The sequence below is a fragment of the Procambarus clarkii genome, chromosome 57 (assembly GCF_040958095.1).
Source record: "Procambarus clarkii isolate CNS0578487 chromosome 57, FALCON_Pclarkii_2.0, whole genome shotgun sequence".
NCBI lineage: Eukaryota > Metazoa > Arthropoda > Malacostraca > Decapoda > Cambaridae > Procambarus > Procambarus clarkii.
The window spans coordinates 11,937,851-11,960,142 of NC_091206.1; the positions used below are offsets into that span (position 1 = coordinate 11,937,851).

At 42.1% G+C, this 22,292-nt stretch overlaps 1 protein-coding gene across 2 annotated transcripts in view; it reads left to right on the forward strand.

Moving 5' to 3' along the window:
* Positions 1 to 22,292, forward strand: part of Btk (tyrosine-protein kinase Btk29A) — a 495,654-nt gene that overhangs the window by 17,003 nt on the left and 456,359 nt on the right. For both annotated transcript variants that reach the window (XM_069306275.1, XM_069306274.1), the window contains exon 2: positions 16,326 to 16,638. In XM_069306275.1, coding sequence (XP_069162376.1) covers positions 16,326 to 16,638 — 313 coding nt within the window. The remainder of the gene's footprint in view (positions 1 to 16,325; positions 16,639 to 22,292) is intronic.

Consider the following 22,292-nt stretch of genomic DNA (forward strand, 5'->3'; position numbering starts at 1 on the left):
TATTTTGTTGTAAGCATCACGCTTAATTGTTAAGGATTCGAAACTCATGCCGTGAACCACTTCCTGTTTTTAATTGTTCTACTTCACGTATACAATAAATTATTATACAGTACTCAATTAAACATTTATCAGAAAGAGAAAAATATTCCTGATTGATCATTAAAATTAATAAACTATTATCCAGCATAACCTACAATATACCTTTCAGCACCAACTCCTTTCCTACTTCACACGCAAATAAGAATAAACCATTAGGAAATGTTTCTTTTTTCTTCGCCATATATAAAGATTTTTATATTATTCCAGAATACCAATAGTTATTTGTGAGGCAAATTTTGAGTGTGATAAATTTGTCTAGGCTGCATCATTATGGTCCTTTAATGAGGTCTTGACCAACTTTTCACACCTGCCACTGAGATGTTATATTGTTTGTAAAATTGTGGAACAAATATCGTTTGTTTGGTATTTGTATGGCAAGAAACAAGATATCAGGAGAAAGTGCTGACAATTATTAGAAGTAGAAATTTTAGTTGCAACACTTTATGCTTTCAGTTTTGAGCTGAAATTTTACACAAGTTCCTTATAATAGATAAGACATACAGTAAATCATCTGTGAAATAGCAAGCTTTGTTATCAATTTTTGTTTGAATACAACCTTACTCTGTTATTACTTTGTTCTTTTCAATCTAACATAAGTAACAAGGGTTTCAAAGAATACAAAAATAAAAGTAATAATAATATTCATGCACCACTGAAATACTAGGACTTGTGGTGGTTGCTATTTTCATTGTGAAAGGAAATGCCTCTGTGTAACCGGACTGTTTCTTAGCTATGCATAACACCACCCCCCCACCACCACCTCATACTGTGATTTATTGGTTTACCCATGAATACAATATAATAAACACTTTAAAATTCTTGAGTTAACATGTTGAATTCAGCACTCTTAATTCCCATTTATGTCCAATAAGAGACAATTCTCAATCGACTTGAGAATGGTCCAGGACGGACCGAAACATCGTCGTCCCTTCAGCTTCTAGTGTGTGGTCTGGTCAACATAAGAGACAACCTCCCTGATAAGTCACAACAATTTTGTTAATGTATATTAGCTGTTACATGAAAAAAGGGAGATAATACTCATGAAATACTCTTTGCATATCGGTGAAATATTGCTGTCTGGTGACCTCACTATGGTTACAAGAGACTTGGATGTGCCAAGGAACTCTGAACACTGTCATTCTTGTGAGATATCTTCATGGGCACAGTATTGCATTATTGAGTACATTCCAGTGTGTATGACTATTTTTAGTAAAAAAATGTTAGGAGAGTGACAACTTTATATTTGCATATTTATGTTACTCAAGCCGTACATATTTATTTATATGTAGAACTGAAACTTATAATTTTCACTACTGTACTTCATTAAGTTTTGCTGATACTTGATGGGACATTGAAGTCCCATCAATGCCACCAGGATGTAATGTAAATGTAGACAAGTGATGTTTCTTGCACACTATATATTGATTGAACAAGATAAAATTCATATATGAAATTTTTGTTCAAAACTCTTCAAATTTAGTTTTTTTTTAAATGCTATTCCTGTATTACTGTTTGTTAAAAGTTTGTATGTGTAAAGTCACTAGTAACCAAAGGCTGAATATTATCAATCATTGTTGGCTAAGAAATGGGTATATTAAATGAAAAACTTAAAGAATGCAAACCCCAGTGAAATTTTGACCACAAAACAGCATTGTCCATAATTACAGTATGCACCAGATGTCCAGATACCCGAGTGCTTGTATCCAGACAAGTGGAATTTTATCCATTTTCCTCAGTTACAATGTTATTAATGTATAGGGTAGAGTCTTTGGCATTGGGACACTTAAGTTATTGTCTTTCTTGGTGGATTAAAAAAAATAGTAATATTTTTTTATTTGAAAAAGTTATGAAGCAAAAGTTGAGAGATATGTCTATAAAATGACGCTAGAAATAGGCTGTACTGTACATTCATTCTCCAAGGATGTATAACACAAATAAGTGTCAGTGTCAAAAGTTTTGGTGTGCACCAAATGATTGAATACCCAGGTGCTGATCTTTGGACAAATGGGTGTTTTACCCATTTCCCATATTGCTACAATATAAACATGTTTGACATACTGTATATATATATATCTATCCTATTATCTTCCACACCCATACCATTGCAGAGCAAAAACATAATTTTATATATACAGTACAAGTAGTTGCCAGAATTTTACTGGCAACATTTTACAGATGAGTTCCAAAGTGACCATATTTGTTTTTTTGCATGTGTACAGTTTGATTTATTGGTTTGCTAACAAAGTTAGACTTATTGCAGCATTCTTCATGCATGTTAGCCTGAAGTAAAATGGCCTGCTTATTCAAACAGTGCACATATGCAAAATTTATTATCAAATTTAAAATATTTTTTGGCATTATAGTGGCCAAGAATGTGATTTAAATTATTGTATGTTTATTAATCAAAATTGAGAGCCTGAGCTAAGGTAATCGAAGTTGAGAACAATGCTGCAGGATGTCTTCAATTTATAACTTATATTAAAAGTCATCAGTCTGTTGAATGATTTTGGCATTTCTGTCACCCATTATAAGGATTGCCCACTTTACCCCTTACCATGTAGTTACCTTGCATTGATTTCGGGGATCAATGTCCCCATGGCTCAGTCTCTGACCAGGCCTTCTTGTTGCTGGACTGGTCAACCAGGCTGTTGGATGTGGCTGCTCACAGCCTGGCATATGTATCACAGCCTGGTTGATCAGATTTCCTTTGGAGGATGCCCTACCATTAATTACCCTAAGATAATTAATGTGATATTATGTTTATTTAAGATTAGTTTAGGCCTAAGTTAAAGAGTTTACACTTAAAACAAGGCTGTCATACACAGATAAACAGGCAAACACACAAGGAAGTAAACACAGTTAGGCAGTGATGTGGTGGAGGCTGACTCCATACACAGTTTCAAATGAAGATATGACAGAGCCCAGTAGGCTCAGGAATATGTACACCAGTTGATTGACAGTTGATAGGCGGGACCAAAGAGCCAAAGCTCAACCCCCGCAAGCACAACTAGGTGAGTACACATACATTAGGCTTGTATGGCAGTCGCCCTAAGATCGAACTACTGATCTTCCCCAGGATGTAACCCTACAACAGTCGGCTAAATCCCGAGCCTTTTCACTGCCGGGTGAACAGAGGCATTAGGTAAAATGAAACGTGCCCAGCCGTTTCTGCCCCGTCAGAATTGCCTGGGCACGTTCAAATGGCATTGAACAAAATTTTTTCCCCTTCATAAAATTTGTAAAGTTTATGAAGCAATCGTAATTCTACTCATTTTTGTATACATTAGTGATTAAAAAAAAGACGTGATACTACTACGTTAAGGACTCGCAACATTATGCAGTGCTACGGGCTCACCATAGCCCGTGCTACTTGGAAGTTTTTGTTCCAAGTAGCAAATCTTAAACAACAACATTATGCAGTGGGCGTCAAGAAATTACTCGAGCGCCCATTTTCTTGGATCCGGAAGTAAAGAAGGAGCCCGGCTGAGATAAGAATCCCGCGGTGAGGCCTTAGCTACTGCCTATTTTTAGTAATTTATTTTAATCACATGGGAATTAAATTAAGGAAAATGAAAAATATACAGGCTAGAATCCTGTGCAAGATGACAGGTCCAAATTCTATAATAATAGTACATTATTATTATTATTATTGTAATCTGGCGCAGGATCCTAGTCTAAATATTTTTCGCGCAATATTACATTTAATAAAACACTGAAATGAGAATAAATTTCGAAACTTGTCGCTGTGAGTAGAACACTTCCTGTTACTTCATATAAGATTAACATGGGAAAAGGGTAAGAATCGCGGTTTACCTGATCAGTCTTTGGTCTATGTGTGTTCACCTCGGCAGTGTATGGTGTTGTGTACTGGTGCACGAGTATCTGTACAGAGTACTGAACTGAATATACTTTGTACTTTGGAAGTTGGTTTAACAAAGGTTTCTTCACCTTCTCTTCCACTTTCAGAGTTCGGTTATCTCGGCTTCCTCTCACAGAGCTTCACTTCCTCTCTCAGAGCTTCACGACCTCTCATAGAGCTTCACGATATCCACTTCCTCTACCGAAACTTTGTCTCTACTTTCTCATCCAGATCTTCAATCCCTTCCAAGAGTTCCATTTACTCTTCCAGAGATTCACCATCTTCATCAACTCTTCAAGAGCGTCACCAGTCACCAGTTTTCCCAGCTCTATCCCAGCTTCATCGTCTCTTCCAACAGCCTCATATCTACTCCTTACACTTCAACAATTCCACAACTAAGTCCCCCGGGGCTCACGTATCCACCTCTCCCAACAGCCTCATCATCGCCACCTTTCCGAGTTGTCCCTTTTCCATCTTCCCTTTACCTCCTCTCCCATCTCCCTTTTCCAGGGCAGCCTTCCTCCAACTCCACCTGTACCAGTAGCTTTATCACTGCAACAACCCATATTGATCAAGTTATCACCAGAAAAGCCTGGCAACAGGCTTCCTCCCAACAGGGCTGCGTGTGTGGATGTTAACCTCTTTTAGCGCCACAGCTTTGCCGGTTTTTTTCATAGCTGTGTCATCTCCTATCCGGTTCTATCCTCTATCCCAGCTCTATCCTTCACAATCTCCTACTCCTTTCCTTGCTCATCAAGTACTATTTCCCAATTAATTATCTACCATAAAACACACCTAAAACCATTTCCTTATAGGAAAACCTGGATAGTTTTCTTCAGGAAGTGCCGGACCAACCGGGCTGTGGTGGGTATGTGGGCCTGCGGGCCACTCCAAGAAACAGCCTGGTGGACCAAGCTCTCACAAGTAAGGCCTGACCCAGGGCCGGGCTTGGGGAGTAAAAGAACTTCCAGAACCCCATCCAGGTACCATACTTCATTTCCCTCTTGTCTCCGGCTCATCTCTCTTCACTTCCGACGTAATTACACTTTCACCCTTTTCCTTCCTTTCAGCTGACGTAAATAATAATGTAAATATTTGTTAATATTTAGTGATTTTAAAGTGCATATAAATTTGCAGTTTGAGTTATTTGTATTTCGGGAAAAGGACATTCATTTCCACACGAAACAGGCCTTAACCCGCCAAACACACACCGAAACTACGACGTTGGTACAACGTTCGAACAAGTTTTAACACCTAACCAGTTATAACAGCCAATATAGCAAGTTGTAACAACGTTCTAACACGTCATAAACACGTTAAGCCAAGATGTAACAACTTTATTACAAGTTGTAACAAGCGGAAAATAAGAGACAGTTACGGTTTGTGTTTCCAGGGAATTCAATCTTGAACGCCGAAGTGAGTACAACAATCAGTTGTGGCACAGAAGTTTGTCATTGCCAGAAGAGGGAGCCACCTTTCTTTATCTCTGTGGTGGCACAACGGTGTCTCGCTAGTAAGGAGTTGCCGATAACGTGGCCAGCACCACCAGTCTTCCAAAGGGCCAGGAAGCCTCGAAGAAGTTGGCAACTGCCGTCTCAGAAAATGGGCCCATCTTGAGTTTTGTATTGGGAAATGTGGAGGAAATGGCGGAGCGGTTGCGTGGGTGCAGCCGGGTAGTGAGAGGGTTTCTCTCAAAGATACCGATTCTTTTTTTTTTAAATAGTTATAATGGAATTTATATTTATGTAACGTAGGAGGGATGCTCACTAAAGTTGGAGGGTGTTCCGCTGTGTATATGGATATGATACTTACGATCTTATAATATGATAAACTTCATAATAACATAAGAATAAAGGCGATGAGTCACAATGACGTGGCTAAAGTATGAAGACCAGACCACACACTAGAATGTGAAAGGACGACGACGTTTCGGTCCGTCCGGGACCATTCTCAATCGACTTGAGAATGGTCCAGGACGGACCGAAACGTCGTCGTCCCTTCACATTCTAGTGTGTGGTCTGGTCTTCATAAGAATAAAGGTAACTGCAGAAGGCATATTGACCCATACGAGGCAGCTCCTGTCTATAACCACCCAATCCCACTCATGTACATGTCCAACCCGCGCTTGAAACAATCGAGGGACTTCGTATCTGTAACCTTATGTTTTTTTTTTAACTACAATTGCTATATCAAATTTAGTACTCAAAGTGATACGGCTGTTGCAAATGACACTGTAGGAGTAGTTAAATGCATCATAAGAATGCTAAGAAATACATAATATTCTAATACAATTATAACTTCTTTTATTTCCAGCTTAATATTTTCTATTCATATCCCTAATCTTAACCACTTGGATTAGTCGGTACAACGACGGTCTAGATTCTTGCATGTCTGCGTTCGATCCCCTTGTGATCCCCTTAACCTATTATAGGTATAGGTTAAGTAATAATTGTAATTACGAAGCAATAAGATGCTTATCTTAACATACTAAGAAGGTTAGGTAAGGTCGGTGTTTTCTATGAAGCTTTTCAAGGTAAACTAGTATGTTTAGTATGTCACATATGCACGTATTTAATAAGTCAATATTGACTGTAAGAAAGTGCGAGAACGGGTTGTTCCCTTCCCATCCTATCCCAGCCCATTGTCCTTAGACTATATAGCACTAAGTGCTATATAGTCGTACTGGCTTAACGCTTTCTCCTGATAATTAAATTACCTATTCATGTAATTTTGTTTCCCCTCACTACTTCTTGCCCCTGTCGCAGACCTTTTTCCCCTGTTCTCTCATGGCTTCTCTCTGCCACAGGCGCTTAACATTTGGAGAAGGAAGGTTTTGTTGTTGTTTCAGATTTAGCTACTCAGAACGAAGTGTCCATGTAGCACGGGCTATGGTGAGCCCGAAAGCCGAAGGGAGGTATACCGACCCAAATTTGAGCTTCCACCTTAGTCTAGTAACTTAAGTTTGCTTATTGTTGGTGGCGCATGCAAGTGCGCACCTCACATGCACTGGATACACCTCACAAATTAAAATGATATAACTGGCACTCTGTTAATGTAAATTATCACAGTTACAGCCCCGCTCCTGTGCCAGGTAAGTCCACTAGGGGCTCACCATAGCCCGTGCTACTTGGAACTTTTTGTTCCCAGCAGCTGATTCTATAACAACAACAACATCATGTAAATTATTGTTTAACTTGGATATGATTTGAGACCAGTATTTGATCATATTATGTGACACTGAAACCTTCCTGCCACTCACCCACAGGATGGGGTATAGGACCCCATAATACACCTCTTAAATTACCAAACTCTCAGACGCTGTTAGAACTTCTTGAGCTCTCAGGATGATACTAGTTTGATATATAGTTTATATATTAAACTATGTAACGAACTCGTCAAAACTGCAACTCGCTTAACTAGACGTATTTTGGGACTCTGTTCCTAAGCCCATGACTGTAAGCTTTCCCACCATCACTCACATAGTGGGTATTAGCTGAATAATAAATGAACTTCACCAAACTAGACTAAACACCACAGCCTGTCCTCACCCACAACTCCTCCCCTCCCCTCCTTCCCTGTGGCCCCCAACACCTCCCCTGTGGTCCCCAACACCTTCCCTGTGGCCCCCAACACCTTCCCTGTGGCCCCCAACACCTTCCCTGTGGCCCCCAACACCTCCCCTGTGGTCCCCAACACCTTCCCTGTGGTCCCCAACACCTCCCCTGTGGTCCCCAACACCTTCCCTGTGGCCCCCAACACCTTCCCTGTGGTCCCCAACACCTCCCCTGTGGTCCCCAACACCTCCCCTGTGGCCCCCAACACCTTCCCTGTGGCCCCCAACACCTCCCCTGTGGTCCCCAACACCTTCCCTGTGGTCCCCAACACCTTCCCTGTGGCCCCCAACACCTTCCCTGTGGCCCCCAACACCTTCCCTGTGGCCCCCAACACCTCGCAGCCTCCGCCCACCGCACCATTAGGGGTCGTGTCGGGTGGAAACGCTGCCGCCACAGGTTTCACCATAGGAAATTTTTTTTGCAACGAGGGGATTTTGTCGTATATATATTTTGTAAACATGTACATTCGCATTTATGGAGCTTACCCTATACTATGTGATGAGCTACATAGTGTGTAAATATCTCGCTGGATGATTAAGCATGCAGGGTCGTGTGATTAGTAGTCGGCATTACAAGAACATAGGGTAAGCTAATCATCAAGAACACGGGATAAACTAATCGTCAAGAACACGGGATAAGCTAATCGTTAAGAACATAAGCTAATCGTCAAGAACATAAGCTAATCGTCAAGAACATAAGCTAATCGTCAAGAACATAAGCTAATCGTCATGAACATAAGCTAATCGTTAAGAACATAAGCTAATCGTTAAGAACATAAGCTAATCGTCAAGAACATAAGCTAATCGTCATGAACACGGGATAAGCTAACAAGTGCCGAAGACTTATTATTATGGGGTTATTCATAGAAATGTTGGAAAGCAAAAGTCAAATGGTGACTTGAATTTTCTTCCCTTCTCCACCTCTTAGATTTCTTGTTTGATCAGTATTTTTCCTCTTTATAATTTTATCCCATTATATTTTTCAGATATAGATTTTTGTTATTATATTTACACGTATGCGATCTATTAAATTAAAATCACACTTACATCATATTATATTTATAATAATAATAATAATTGCCTTAATAATTTAACTTTATAAACGGCAGTGATTCGTTATTTCAATTATAACAACTCACAATAAAACCAGTCCGTGACAGCTGACTAACTCCCAGGTACCTATTTATTTACTGCTAGGTAACAGTGGCATCAGGGTGAAAGAAACGCTGCTCATTGTTTCTCCCCGGCGCCCGGGATCGAACCCGGGACCGCAGGATCACGCGACAAGTGTTCTGTCCGCTCAGCCACCGGCTCCCGGTAGGAAGCCAAATCACGATTTTTTTTTTTTAAGGAAGAGTTACTTCCTCTCTGTTAACCCGCGTTTTATATTATATATATATATATATATATATATATATATATATATATATATATATATATATATACATATATATGTCGTACCTAGTAGCCAGAATGCACTTATCGGCCTACTATGCAAGGCCCGATTTGCCTAATAAGCCAAGTTTTCCTGAAATAATATATTTTCTCTAATTTTTTTCTTATGAAATGATAAATCTAACCATTTCATTATGTATGAGGTCAATTTTTTTTTATTGGAGTTTAAATTAACGTAGATATATGACCAAACCTAACCAACCCTACCTAACCTAACCTATCTTTATAGGTTAGGTTAGGTTAGGTAGCCAAAAAAGTTAGGTTAGGTTAGGTAGGTTAGGTAGTCGAAAAACAATTCATGAAAACTTGGCTTATTAGGCAAATCGGGCCTTGCATAGTAGGCTGAGAAGTGAGTTCTGGCTACTAGGTACGATATATATATATATATATATATATATATATATATATATATATATATATATATATATATATATATATATATATATATATTATTAGTGTTTGATAGGAAAAGAGGAGAATGGGAAGTATTCTATTGGCCACAACTTTGGTAATTTAAAAGACCAAAAATGATTTTATATATTTTTGCCAGTAAGACTTGGTTGCTCACTGTCAGTAGCGAATTACAGATAAAATGGAGTATAAGAAATACTTACTTAAAATTTGTAATCATTGTAAAAAAATTTATTTGTTACAGGAAGAAAATGTACAAATTATGTTTACAATAACACGATTTGTTAATTAGTTATTTTAGGGGGAGCAATTACAAGTGGTGTTTACAATAATTGGTTGAGCTGATTTTTTACATTTGTCCTTATTATACATGAAAAAAAGACCTATAGTGGGATATACAAATATAGATAGGAGAGATTATTTTAAACATATCGGAGAGGGTGAAGGGCATGGGGCTGTTAGGCGACTTGAATGAGCATTGATGGTGAGGTTAGAGAGCATTTGTAGCAGAGGCAGCTGCGAGAGATTCAGCACCGCTCCTCTGCCAGGTAAATCCAATACGGGCTCACCATAGCCCGTGCTACTTGGAACTTGTTCCGAGTAGCTGAATCTATAACAACAACAATGCGATTAGTGTTTGTGTGTGGTGACTATTAAGTACTCACCTATTTGTGCTTGCGGGGGTTGAGCTTTGGCTCTTTGGTCCCGCCTCTCAACTAAACATGTAAGTGTCGGTGTGTGGTAGATATTAAGTGTCGGTGTGTGTAAGTGAATAATGCAATATTTAATAAGCGAATATTGCGCATATTGATATTGAATGTCAAAGCGTCGATAATTCGTTTTGTTAAATCGGATTATCTACGTTAAATGAGGATTTGATACACTTGATAAAAAGAAGATCGACTTAAGAGATACTTAAATTCCCAATGAACTGTGGATCAAACTGGAAATGTCTTCGTTAACGGTGGTGTCTCAATACTCATCTACGTAAGTAAGATTCTCCATATTTTTCTGTAAACAATTTACGGGCCGAGTTTTAGTAGGGTGTGAAAATATTTTATGAACGTGGACAATGCTCGGTATTAGAAGGAATTAAATTTCCGTATTACATTATGTCAAACGGCAAAAGACTTGTTGCCATTTATCGGCACAAGATGAAACATTAAAGGAACATCTTCATTTCTTATGTGACCGAAGTTCAGTCACGTTAATCGTGGCCGTCGAAACAGAACACCAGGTATCTGGCCACCAACCTTGGACAGATTACCTTGCGATGATTTCAGGGCTCAACGTCCTCGTGGCCCGGTCCTCGAGCAGGCCTCCTGTCCAGACGGACAAACAAACGGTCTATTTTAATATAGAAAAAGAGCAAAACTATGCTTCTGAGTGTGACAAGACTGAGAGAGTTAGGTTACAGTCAGAACCACAATTGAGACCCATCAGAGTAGCGTGTAGATGTGCAGCTTTAAATTCCGAAAATTACTTTGACTTGCAAATCTATGCGGTTCTCTTTTTATAAGGTCACTCAGCACAGATTAAATGTTCCGTTGAATTATAGGATCCACATGAATTCCGTGCACTCATTCTTTTGTTACTAATTACATATATGAATATTATTGTGTTTGACAGTAAGGGATTTGATAAGTGATTCTAGCACGAAGTATGTTGACCAGACCACACACTAGAAGTTGAAGGGACGACGACGTTTCGGTCCGTCCTGGACCATTCTCAATCGACTTGAGAATGGTCCAGGACGGACCGAAACGTCGTCGTCCCTTCAACTTCTAGTGTGTGGTCTGGTCAACATACTTCAGCCACGTTATTGTGACTCATCGCCTGCATTCTAGCACGAATCTTCTTTATTTTTAATGTTCTTTCCTTGAGAAGTAAGTTGAAAAATTAACTCTCTAAAAGTTCACGTTATAGTTTTATATGGGTTTAAGCTGAGGGGGTATGTTTTGTTGATCGTGTCAACATTTTCAGAGGCAGAAGTGAATAAAGTGGATACACGTTAGCTGTGGCTACGCATTACTAATTACGGGCTATTCATGCCCGTGCCACCTTTTGGGTGGCTTAATCTTCATCAATCAATCAGCATAACTAAGAATGGCGAGGTGAAGTAAGGCGCATGAGCCAATATTCAGTAATTGGGTATGCTAACGGATATGTCGAAGACATAATTAAAATGAAGGTAAATCGCCATGCTAATCGCCATGTTAATCGCCAGATGAAAAGGCTAACACCTCAGAATCTGTCTTACCTATTAAACTCTTCTACAGGAACTTCTTTTTTTTTCCCCACAGCTCATCAAATGGAGGAAATAGTCCTGGGGCCAGATTCACAAAGCAGTTACGCAAGCACTTACGAACCTGCACATCTTTTCTCAATCTTTGGCGACTTTGTTTACAATTGTTAAACAGTTAATGAGCTCCGAAGCACCAGGAGGCCGTTTATAACAATAACAACAGTTGATTGGCAAGTTTTCATGTTTGTAAACTGTTTAATAAATGTAACCAAAGCCGTCAGACATTGAGGGAAAGATGTACAGGTTCGTAAGTACTTGCATAACTGCTTCGTGAATCTGGCTTTCTATATTACTGATAGAAACGTGACCTCTACCGGCACTAACCAGAAGACGTAGTTGAAAGTCAACCTCAAGTGCAGGAAGACCGCTAACTTGCTTATCAAGAATCCTCCTGACACCAGATGAACCATCTTGAAATAGATGAATGTCGTCTATGCCTTCACAGGCCAACTCGGGGACCGTCAGCCCTAACGATCTCAGTATATAGGCAAGACATCATCATCGGTTTCAAGGCGTCTGGTAATGCACAAACAAGACTCCACTAAAGAACATACAAAGATGGCTACCAATATATATATATATATATATATATATATATATATATATATATATATATATATATATATATAATATATATATATATATATATATATATTACACGTGTACTAGATGGGGTACTCGGCTGCACCCGGGTCTCGCTTCACCCTCTCCCACTTTCCTTCCCTTTTGCCCCTCTCAATTTACCTTAACCCTTCCCCCCCGCCTCTCTCTCTCTCTCTCTCTCTCTCTCTCTCTCTCTCTCTCTCTCTCTCTCTCTCTCTCTCTCTCTCTCTCTGTCTCTCTCTCTCTGTCTCTCTCTCTCTCTCTCTCACCTCTCTCTCTCTCCACCTTTACTCCATCTTTCAGTTTGAATTTTGAACCGATGAAAAAGGCTGGAGAGTTCATGTCTGCTAAAATTATTAGGGAAGACCTGTTTAATATATGGTGAACATCACAGCCTGCTTTCTCTCGTCGTTCCTGAGACGACACCAGTCGTTCCTAAGACAACACCAGTCGTTCCTGACACCACTAGTCGTTCCTGAGACAACACCAGTCGTTCACCAGCTTGTCTGAATCCTGTTTACGTTTCTTAGTAACAAACTTTAGTTTCTTAGTCTTACCACAATTGTGGTAAGACAATTATCCGAGCTGCAGAAACTTAAACCGTTACTGAGGAAAATGACAAAGATTATTGCGCTGCGCGTCATATAAATTTCAAATATCATTTAACGATTTGCTTTAGGATGTTTTTGAAAGATGTCGACTCGGCACGGCGGTGTTAAATCCCATTTTGTTTTCATTTTAGCCAGATAGCAGTACTGAAGGAGGTGGACGTGCCCTAGTGGGTTGCCTGCTTCTTCAGGTCAGATAAGACGGGGTTTGGGCTTTCCATATTGATTTTGTTGAGAGCAGCTGTCTGGTGAACGAATATCCTACTTCATAATTATCGTATATTAGCGTCAGAAGTTGTGTTTATATATATATATATATATATATATATATATATATATATATATATATATATATATATATATATATATAATATATATATATATATATATATATATATATATATATATATATATATATATATGTTGGACAAAACATAAACACCAGACCTGAGAGGACTCTACAGAACTCTCGCCAAACGTGTGTCCGAGTGAAGGAGACTCGGTGTTGAAGTGGACAGTAATCTAGCCATAACAGGTTGTGTTTGCCTTAACCAATTAGAAGTGGTCCAGGCCCAGTGGACCAGTGGTTAGTATGCTGGTCACGTCTGTTTGGTGACAGGAAGGGCTGCGTAGTTCAGCCTGGAAGTTTACCTCGCCAGCTAGTGATGAAAGTTAATGACACCAGCTAGCGTCTTCAGAAAGTCGACGGCTTCTTATCTAAGCTTATTGGTGCTGTTATTGCTTAACAGATTTTGGAGGTGAATATCTACTTACGTGTGAAATTTTTGTTTAGTATTGTGAAAATCCGATATTGTTGATAATGCAGACGAAAATTTATCCATCTATGAGAGGCTATGTTTTGAGTTAATGTATTATGTTGTAGGCTACACGTTTCACAAGGCTGGCATTATGAGGATCGCCGGTGTATGTAGTGCTGACCGTCTTGTAATAAGCTATTTGATGCTATACTTTTGACTGGACTCTGCTTGCATTTGTTTCATCTTACCATCAGACACCCAGGACAAGTTTTACGTCATGGATGTGTGCTCAACAGATGCAACTCCACAACTCCGTTCTGTTGCGAATATGTTGCCGTCCTTGTCAAGGTACGGTAGCAAGTCTAGGGATGGTGACAGCTGAAGGACAGAAAGCTGTCAGGGCCCTGACAGCTGAGTGGACAGCGCTCGGGATTCGTAGTCCTGAGGTTCCGGGTTCGATCCACCGGTGGAGGCGGAAACAAATGGGCAGAGTTTCTTTCAAGCTGAAGCCCCCTGTTCACCTAGCAGTAAATAGGTACCTGGGAGTTAGACAGCTGCTACGGGCTGCTTCTTGGGGATGTGTAACAAAAAGAAGGCCTGGTCGAGGGGACGTCAAGCTCCGAAATCATCTCAAGATAACGGTACATTCCTTAATTTGCTAGAAAGACGCATAGCAATGAAAGTTGTGCTACGTAGGTTCCTTCACCCCTTGTGTAGCCTTGTCACTGAGAGGCTTATGCCCCCTCCCGACGCCAGTAGAGGCTGCGGTTAGTGTCCGCAACATGTGTTGAAGCTTTCACCAGGCACAGGCCGGCTTGGCTCCAGTGAGTACGGGCCCCGTCTTCATTGAACTATAAGTGGATAAATGTTATCTCGAACTGTGACACGCAGTAGCAACATCCTTGATTTTTGTTGCCAATTATCATGGGAAAGCACTAAGCCATTACGACTATTACAGCACTTGGAAGGGATGTGATTATAATGATTTGGATTTGACAAGGAATGGAAGGTGCCCAATCATTTTAACGGCCGGGGATTGAATGCCAATCTTCAAGAAACGAGACCGTCGCTCTGACGAGAGTGGGGTGAGGGGAGGAGTGTAGCTATTTCGAATAATTGTCTGTCTGTCTTAAAGTATAGTGTATTTGATTTTCAACACGGGAGACATCTCCCGTCACGCAGGGTGCAGTCGCACCTCCACAGATCTCCAGTATCAGCTCTTGATACTGGTAATGGCTCAAAAGGGCCACCACTTACGGGCTATTCATGCCCGTGCCACCTTTTGGGTGGCTTAATCTTTATCAATCATCAATCTGATTTTCAACACGGGGGAGACATCTCCCGTCACGCAGGGTGCAGTCGCACCTCCACAGATCTCCAGTATCATCTAATGATGATACTGGTGGATAACTCGTGCATGAAAACATTGCGGTATTTTTATCTGTTTTCGTTGTGAAAATTTATGGCATGGAAATTATTTTCGTGAAGGCAACTTGTTTACTCTTGAAAAGGCAGTGCGTTAAAATATATAATAAAAGAAAATATTACATTTAAATAGATATATGAATTATTAAATATGTAAATAAGTATCATCTAATGATACTGGTAATGGCTCAAAAGGGCCACCACTTGCGGGCTATTCATGCCCGTGCCACCTTTTAGGTGGCTTAATCTTCATCAATCATCATTTGATTTTCAAGCTGTGTATCGAATGTTTGGTGCTACAATATACAACACAGTCATTTTTGGACAAAAGATTTCGTCCCTTGTGTTACTTACATTGAGAAAGTAATGCATGAGATGACTAAACATATCATATCCTCATATATATTCCTAATCTAATCTTATTATAGAGTGCATTATACCTGAACGAAAAACTGTCTGGACGCCTGAGAGCCAGATCAAGTTACATTACGATGTGTTGATCAAGTTACATTACGTCTATCTTAGTAGTCAACACATCCTCCAATAATAATAGTACCTTTAGCTGTTAAGAATGTATTGTACAAAATATAGACACTTGTCCGCAGTAAAAGTCCACGTTTTGTACTATTTGAATGCTAAAAGGCATATTAAAAACTTAATGTTTCCATAAACGTAGCCTATCCGGGCCTAAATAATGAATCCTCGGACTAATATAAGCAATATTAGGCCTAATTTAGTGCATATACGCACTAAATTTTAAAGACAGATCGTCACAGACTTTCACCCGAGGAAAGCTTCCTTCTACTGGCCTAGAAACTATAGCGAAAATGCGGTGAAAAAAAGCCTAATCAGATGCGTAAAGTCTTGCTTACTAGCCTAAGTCGGACGGACTCTATATTACTGCTGCTTAGATTTCAGACATTGTATTGACTATCACACACAGAGATCACACTAACGTGATGCATCAAATGAACAAATCCACAAGAATAGAACTTCGGTTTGAACCCTTTTACCCTGTCGTAGCTCAGTCGATTAAGGCAGTGTCTGGGATGCTCCCGGACGCAGGTTCGAATCCTCGTCACGGCCCTTGTGGATTTGTTCATTGTATTGCCTATGTTTCTCCCCAAGTCTGTATATTTCAGGTTCTTACTTTGCCCGTGCTCATTATAACTTATTATTGTTGTTACAGGGAGTGGGAGGGATTGGGTGGTTCCCATTACGCCAGCACCCCCACCCTCGCCGCCTGCTCCGCCACTACCTCTCGCCACCACCACCACGGCTCCAACAGGTCGCTTCCCTACACACCGGCTGGCAAGTCCCCCAACTCCTTCTCTTCACTGTTTAGGACGAAGATTATGGCGGGAAAGAATGAAGAGGTGCTGAAAGAAGCGTTTATGACAAAGCGGTCGCAGAACAAGAGGTCTTTCACCCCCACGAACTGGAAAGATCGTTGGTTCGTTCTTTCGCCCGAAAATCTGATTTACTACGATGGCGACAAGCAGGTGAGTAGCCATCCTTTAATTCATGCTGGCTACGCGCGTCCCTGTAATGTATCTGGTTGTTACACACAGAGATCACACTAACCCTGTCACTTTTACCCTGTCGTAGCTCAGCCGATTAAGGTAGTGTCTAAGATGCTCCCGGACGCAGGTTCGAATCCTCGTCACGGTCCTTGTGGATTTGTTTATCTAATTGTTGTTGTTGTTTTAGATTTAGCTACTCAGAACGAAGTGTCCATGTAGCACGGGCTATGGTGAGCCCGTTAAATGTATCTGAGTTCACAAGCCCAAAGTTCACAAATGGGCTTCAAGTTCACAAATGCTCTTCGTTACCTAGGGGAAGTGCACAAGGGTGGACTTTCGTTTAGTACTATGTGTAATTATTAGTAACTAAATTAGTAAATTATTAGTAAATTATTATTAGTAACTAGTATGGTAGAGCTTTTTAACTCGTGCGTGAAAGCATTGCGGTATTTTTATCTGTTTTTGTTTGTAAAAATTTATTGCATGGAAATTATTTTCGTGAAGGCAACTTGTTTACTCTTGAAAAGGCAGTGCGTTAAATTATATAATAAAAGAAAATATTACATTTAAATAGATATATGAATTATTAAATATGTAAATAAGTATGAAGGTACACCTTTAGAGAGATTTGAGATGAATATTAGGTGAAAAATACTCGCCCCTGTTTACCCAGCAATAATTACGTACCTGGTTAACCGATTGGCAGATCGTGTTCCAGGGAAAACTCGTGGGTAAGGCTTACTAGGAGCTATGGGAAGGGGAAACCTCTCAGCCTGCTAGCAGGAGTCGGCAGGAGTCTGTTCCTATTTCCGTCTATGTAAGACAAATAATAGAGAGATCCTTGTTGACCAGACCACACACTAGAAGGTGAAGGGACGACGACTTTCCCAGACCTTCCCTTCACTAACCCATGTAGCCTTTCCCAGACCTTCCCTTCACTAACCCATGTAGCCTTTCCCAGACCTTCCCTTCACTAACCCATGTAGCCTTTCCCAGACCTTCCCTACACTAACCCATGTAGCCTTTCCCAGAGCTTCCCTTCACTAACCCATGTAAGCTTTCCCTTCCATTTCCCTTGCCTTAGGACGCGTGTTCCTCATACATTTGGTCTCCGCGGCGCCCATGCTACACCCCCCTAAAGAGCCTCACCAGTCTCCACCCGGCTTTAAAAGCGAATATGGCGCCGCCGCTGGCAATCTCGACAGGTTTTTAAATTCGCGTTATGATCGAAACCGGAACAAAAATGGATAATAAACCTTATGTCACGTGAATTGCTCGTAGTTTTTGCTAGCATGAGTGATCAGGTTTGCAGGTCGAAGCATTGATGACTTCGAAAAGACGTTTCTAGCTCCGTCTAATTGATTTTCGCCGGAGTACGGATCTTAGGTTTTTCTTCCCGCCAGCATCTCCCTGCCGTAGTCTGGCGATCTGGGCTATATTCCCTCCGAGGTCAACTCGAAACTCGACCTTACGACCGTCTCAGCACGTTGAAGTTCTGGAGTACGATATTCCTCAAGAGTGCGTTGTGGGTCCCGACCATAAGGTGGGGCAGGATAGTGCGGGTGTAGAGTGCAGGTATAGAGTGCTGCCTCGGGTGACCAGGAGAGTCCTAAGTTGTGTTCGGGCGTCCGTGTTTTGTTTATGTTTCGCATGTCAGCCATGTTTGTCGACGTATTTGGGTCTTATCTCCCAGGTTTTACGACGCCGGTCGAGGGGAGTCGGTTGGCCGAGCGGACAGCACTCTGGACTTGTGATCCTGTGGTCCCGGGTTCGATCCCGGGCGCCGGCGAGAAACAATGTGCAGAGTTTCTTTCACCCTATGCCCCTGTTACCTAGCAGTAAAATAGGTACCTGGGTGTTAGTCAGCTGTCACGGGCTGCTTCCTGGGGGTGGAGGCCTGGTCGAGGACCGGGCCGCGGCGACACTTAAAGCCCCAAAATCATCTCAAGATAACCTCAAGATAACATGTGGTATTTCTAGCACAGGAGCCAAAGTTCAACTAGAGTGTCCTCCGCCTACCCACACCTTCTACACCCTAGCCGTTAAAACTCCTATTCATTGTGGAGGCTCTCCAACTTTCTTTCGAATTGGGACACCCTGAATGTTATGCTCGGGAAATATCCCGTGCTAATCGCCTAATATAAAAGTGTAAGACAATATATATCGCTATTTCAGTCACGTTCCACACATTCCTGATTCCCGCCAGAAGTCAGGATCAGCGATAGGCTTCTCGAATTTGCGGGAGTTCGGAATTTTACTGGAGTTTTCCTGACCCAAAATCGCTCTAGTTGATTACGAGAAAGAAACAGTTGGCTGTTTGGCTTTGGAACCATTTGAAACAGTTTTCGGAAAAGAGAGAGAGAGAGAGAGAGAGAGAGAGAGAGAGAGAGAGAGAGAGGAGAGAGAGAGAGAGGGAGGGAGGGAGGGGAGGGAGGGAGGGAGGGAGTGTCTGTGTACTCACCTAGATGAACTTGCAGGGTCGAGCTAGGCTCCTAGTCTTCCAAACGTTCTTAGGTTAATGCAATGACTCGTTTCTCATACCTTGATCATATTTATATATACTTTTTTTTAATCGAATTAGCTTCATAGACTTCTGCATTTAATCTATTCCATTAATTGACAGCTCACACGGTGAACAAGTTTTTCCTGATGTCTCTATGACTCATTTGTCTCTCCACTTTCCATCTGCGATCCCTCGTTCTGCTGTTCCAAGCTTTAAACAACGCTGTCTTGTCTACTTTGTCAATTTCCCTTAGAATCTTGTATGTTGTTATCATGTCCCACCTATCTCTCCTTTCCTCCAGTGTAGTAAGGTCCAGTTCTCTCAGTCTTTCCTCATAGCTCCGGAACGAGTCTCGTTGTATATCTCTGGACCATATGTAGTTTCTCCTTGTCCTTTTATAGGTAAGGGTTCCATGCTGGGGATGCATATTCAAGAGTGGGTGGATGTGTGCGTGTATGTGTGCGTGCATGTGTATGTGTATGTGCGATGCAAAATATCATCCATAAGGTCAGTTATGAGTTCTGCATATAATGTGTCTGTCATGATCCTCTTCTTAATCTTTCTTCGTTCCCATTATCATAATTCTTCAACTTCTACCAACTCCCTTCCTCTTATGTTTTGTTCTTCCTTCCCTCAACTCTCTCCTCCACCTGCCACTCTCTGCTCACTTCAACCCTCTCCATCTTCCCCCTGTATTTCCACCCACCAGGTCATCGCTGCCAAGCATCACCCCCTCCTCCCTCTCCTTCCTTATCCTGCGAGCAGCCAGGTATTGTTTGGGTGTGAGAGAGCGAGGCAACACTATCCCGGCATAAGGGCACGATCCTTCGCTCCTGGTAAGGTGCCATCCTTCGCTCCTTGTAGGGCGCCATCCTTCGCGCCTTGTATGGCGCCATCCTTCGCGCCTTGAAGTGCCCCATCACGCGCTGTGACCTGCTAGTGATGCGTGGCAAGAGTGGAGGGGACGGGGGTGTAGGGAAAGAGATGTATATGAAGTGCTTATGATAGAAACTGCTCAGTGATGAATGAGTGTCTTGGGGGGTGATATCTGCTTCAGTAACGGCCATGGGGAACCACGTGCTGAGCCAAACAAGACTTAACACCTCTCCGAGTTAACATGGACCTCGTACTTGGTTGACAGCGGCAGATGAGAGGCTGTGTATCTTGATGTATCACGCACAAGTACATATTCGCCCTCGAGTACAGTATACTCCTCCAGTATCACGCAGCGCCATGACAGCGGCAATCTTTTTTGTCTGGTGATCCGAGGGATATGGATACCACAACGCCAGAAAAACAAGATAGAGAATATGATAAGAATACAGAGAAGGCAGTGTCTGCGATGTTCCCGGACGCAGGTTCGAATTCTCGTCACGGCCCTTGTGGATTTGTTCAATATGATAAGAAATTCAGTGACAGGAAGCCAGATGGTTGTGGTTTCAAATGTAGATTTGTAGGACGATGGAGAGTACTCAATCGCCTGTCAGACCCACGACGGGGACCCGTAAGGATTCTACAGAGAACCTTCACTATGGGAAGGTAATCAAAAAATAGCTAGACTTTTTAAATAATACAATTTCAGGGTCCGCCAGCGTAGCTAGACTGTGTGTGTGGGGGGGGGGGGGGGAGTAACTTCCGGAAAGATGGTGATCACAATGTTCAGGAATTGGAGGATTGAATGATGGGAAAATTATTTTCTATAAGGGTAAGAACACGATCCAGAGAGAACCTGGAGTTAAAGAATTATGGGGAAACTGCACTAATTCCGCGAAGGAATGAGGCAAATATTAAATTCAAGCCGAGAGATAGAAAGTGGGATGAAGGGGAGACAAAATATTAATATATATATATATTATATATATATATATATATATATATATATATATATAATAGAGAGAGAGAGATATATATTGACTGAGTGAGGAGTGAGTTTGGGTGGATAGGTGGAAGAGGTGGATAGAGAGATCCGGTCATCACAGAGACCTTGCGGCTGAGTGGATACTACTCGGGGTTTGTAGTTCTTAAGGCCCGGGTTCGATTCCCAGTCGCGGCATAAACAAATGGGCAGAGTTTTTTTCACCTCTGGTGCCCCTGTTTACCTAGCACTAAATAGGTACCTGGGAGTTAAACGAACGCCACGGTCTGCTTCCTGGATGTGTGTTAGAGACATATATGTAGTACACATAATAAGATGAAAATAGATTGGTTAGAAAGTCGGGGGTCCAAGAGCTAATAGCTCAATTCTGCAGGCGCAAATAGTAAATACATACATCTACCTTCATTTATTCACTCTCACACGCGTACACCCCCATTCACTCTCACACGCACACACCCACTCACTCTCACACGCACACACCCACTCACACTCCTGGGAAGCACTCGCGTATCGTAGAAAATCAATGGACTCGCTTCCAGCCGTCAGTCAATTTGAAATCTTAACCAGCCGGTGCAAATGTGTCTTCCCTCTCCCTCCAGCAAGGCACCGAATGCCACACGCTGCCTGCCTGCCTGCCTGCTACACGCTGCCTGCCTGGCTGCTACACGCTGCCTGCCTGGCTGCTACACGCTGCCTGCCTGGCTGCTACACGCTGCCTGCCTGGCTGCTACACGCTGCCTGCCTGGCTGCTACACGCTGCCTGCCTGGCTGCTACACGCTGCCTGCCTGGCTGCTACACGCTGCCTGCCTGCTACACGCTGCCTGCCTGGCTGCTACACGCTGCCTGCCTGCCTGCTACACGCTGCCTGCCTGGCTGCTACACGCTGCCTGCCTGCCTGCTACACACGCTGCCTGCCTGGCTGCTACACGCTGCCTGCCTGGCTGCTACACGCTGCCTGCCTGGCTGCTACACGCTGCCTGGCTGCTACACGCTGCCTGCCTGGCTGCTACACGCTGCCTGCCTGGCTGCTACACGCTGCCTGCCTGGCTGCTACACGCTGCCTGGCTGCTACACGCTGCCTGCCTGCTACAACGCTGCCTGCCTGCTACACAGTCGGCTGTGACTTGTATCCCGCCAGTTCGGATGACAGTCTTAGTGATCTTGTACTACATTGGGCAGAGTTTCTTTCACGCTGATGAACCTGTTCACCTAGCAGTAAATACGTACCTGGGAGTTAGACAGCTGCTACGGGC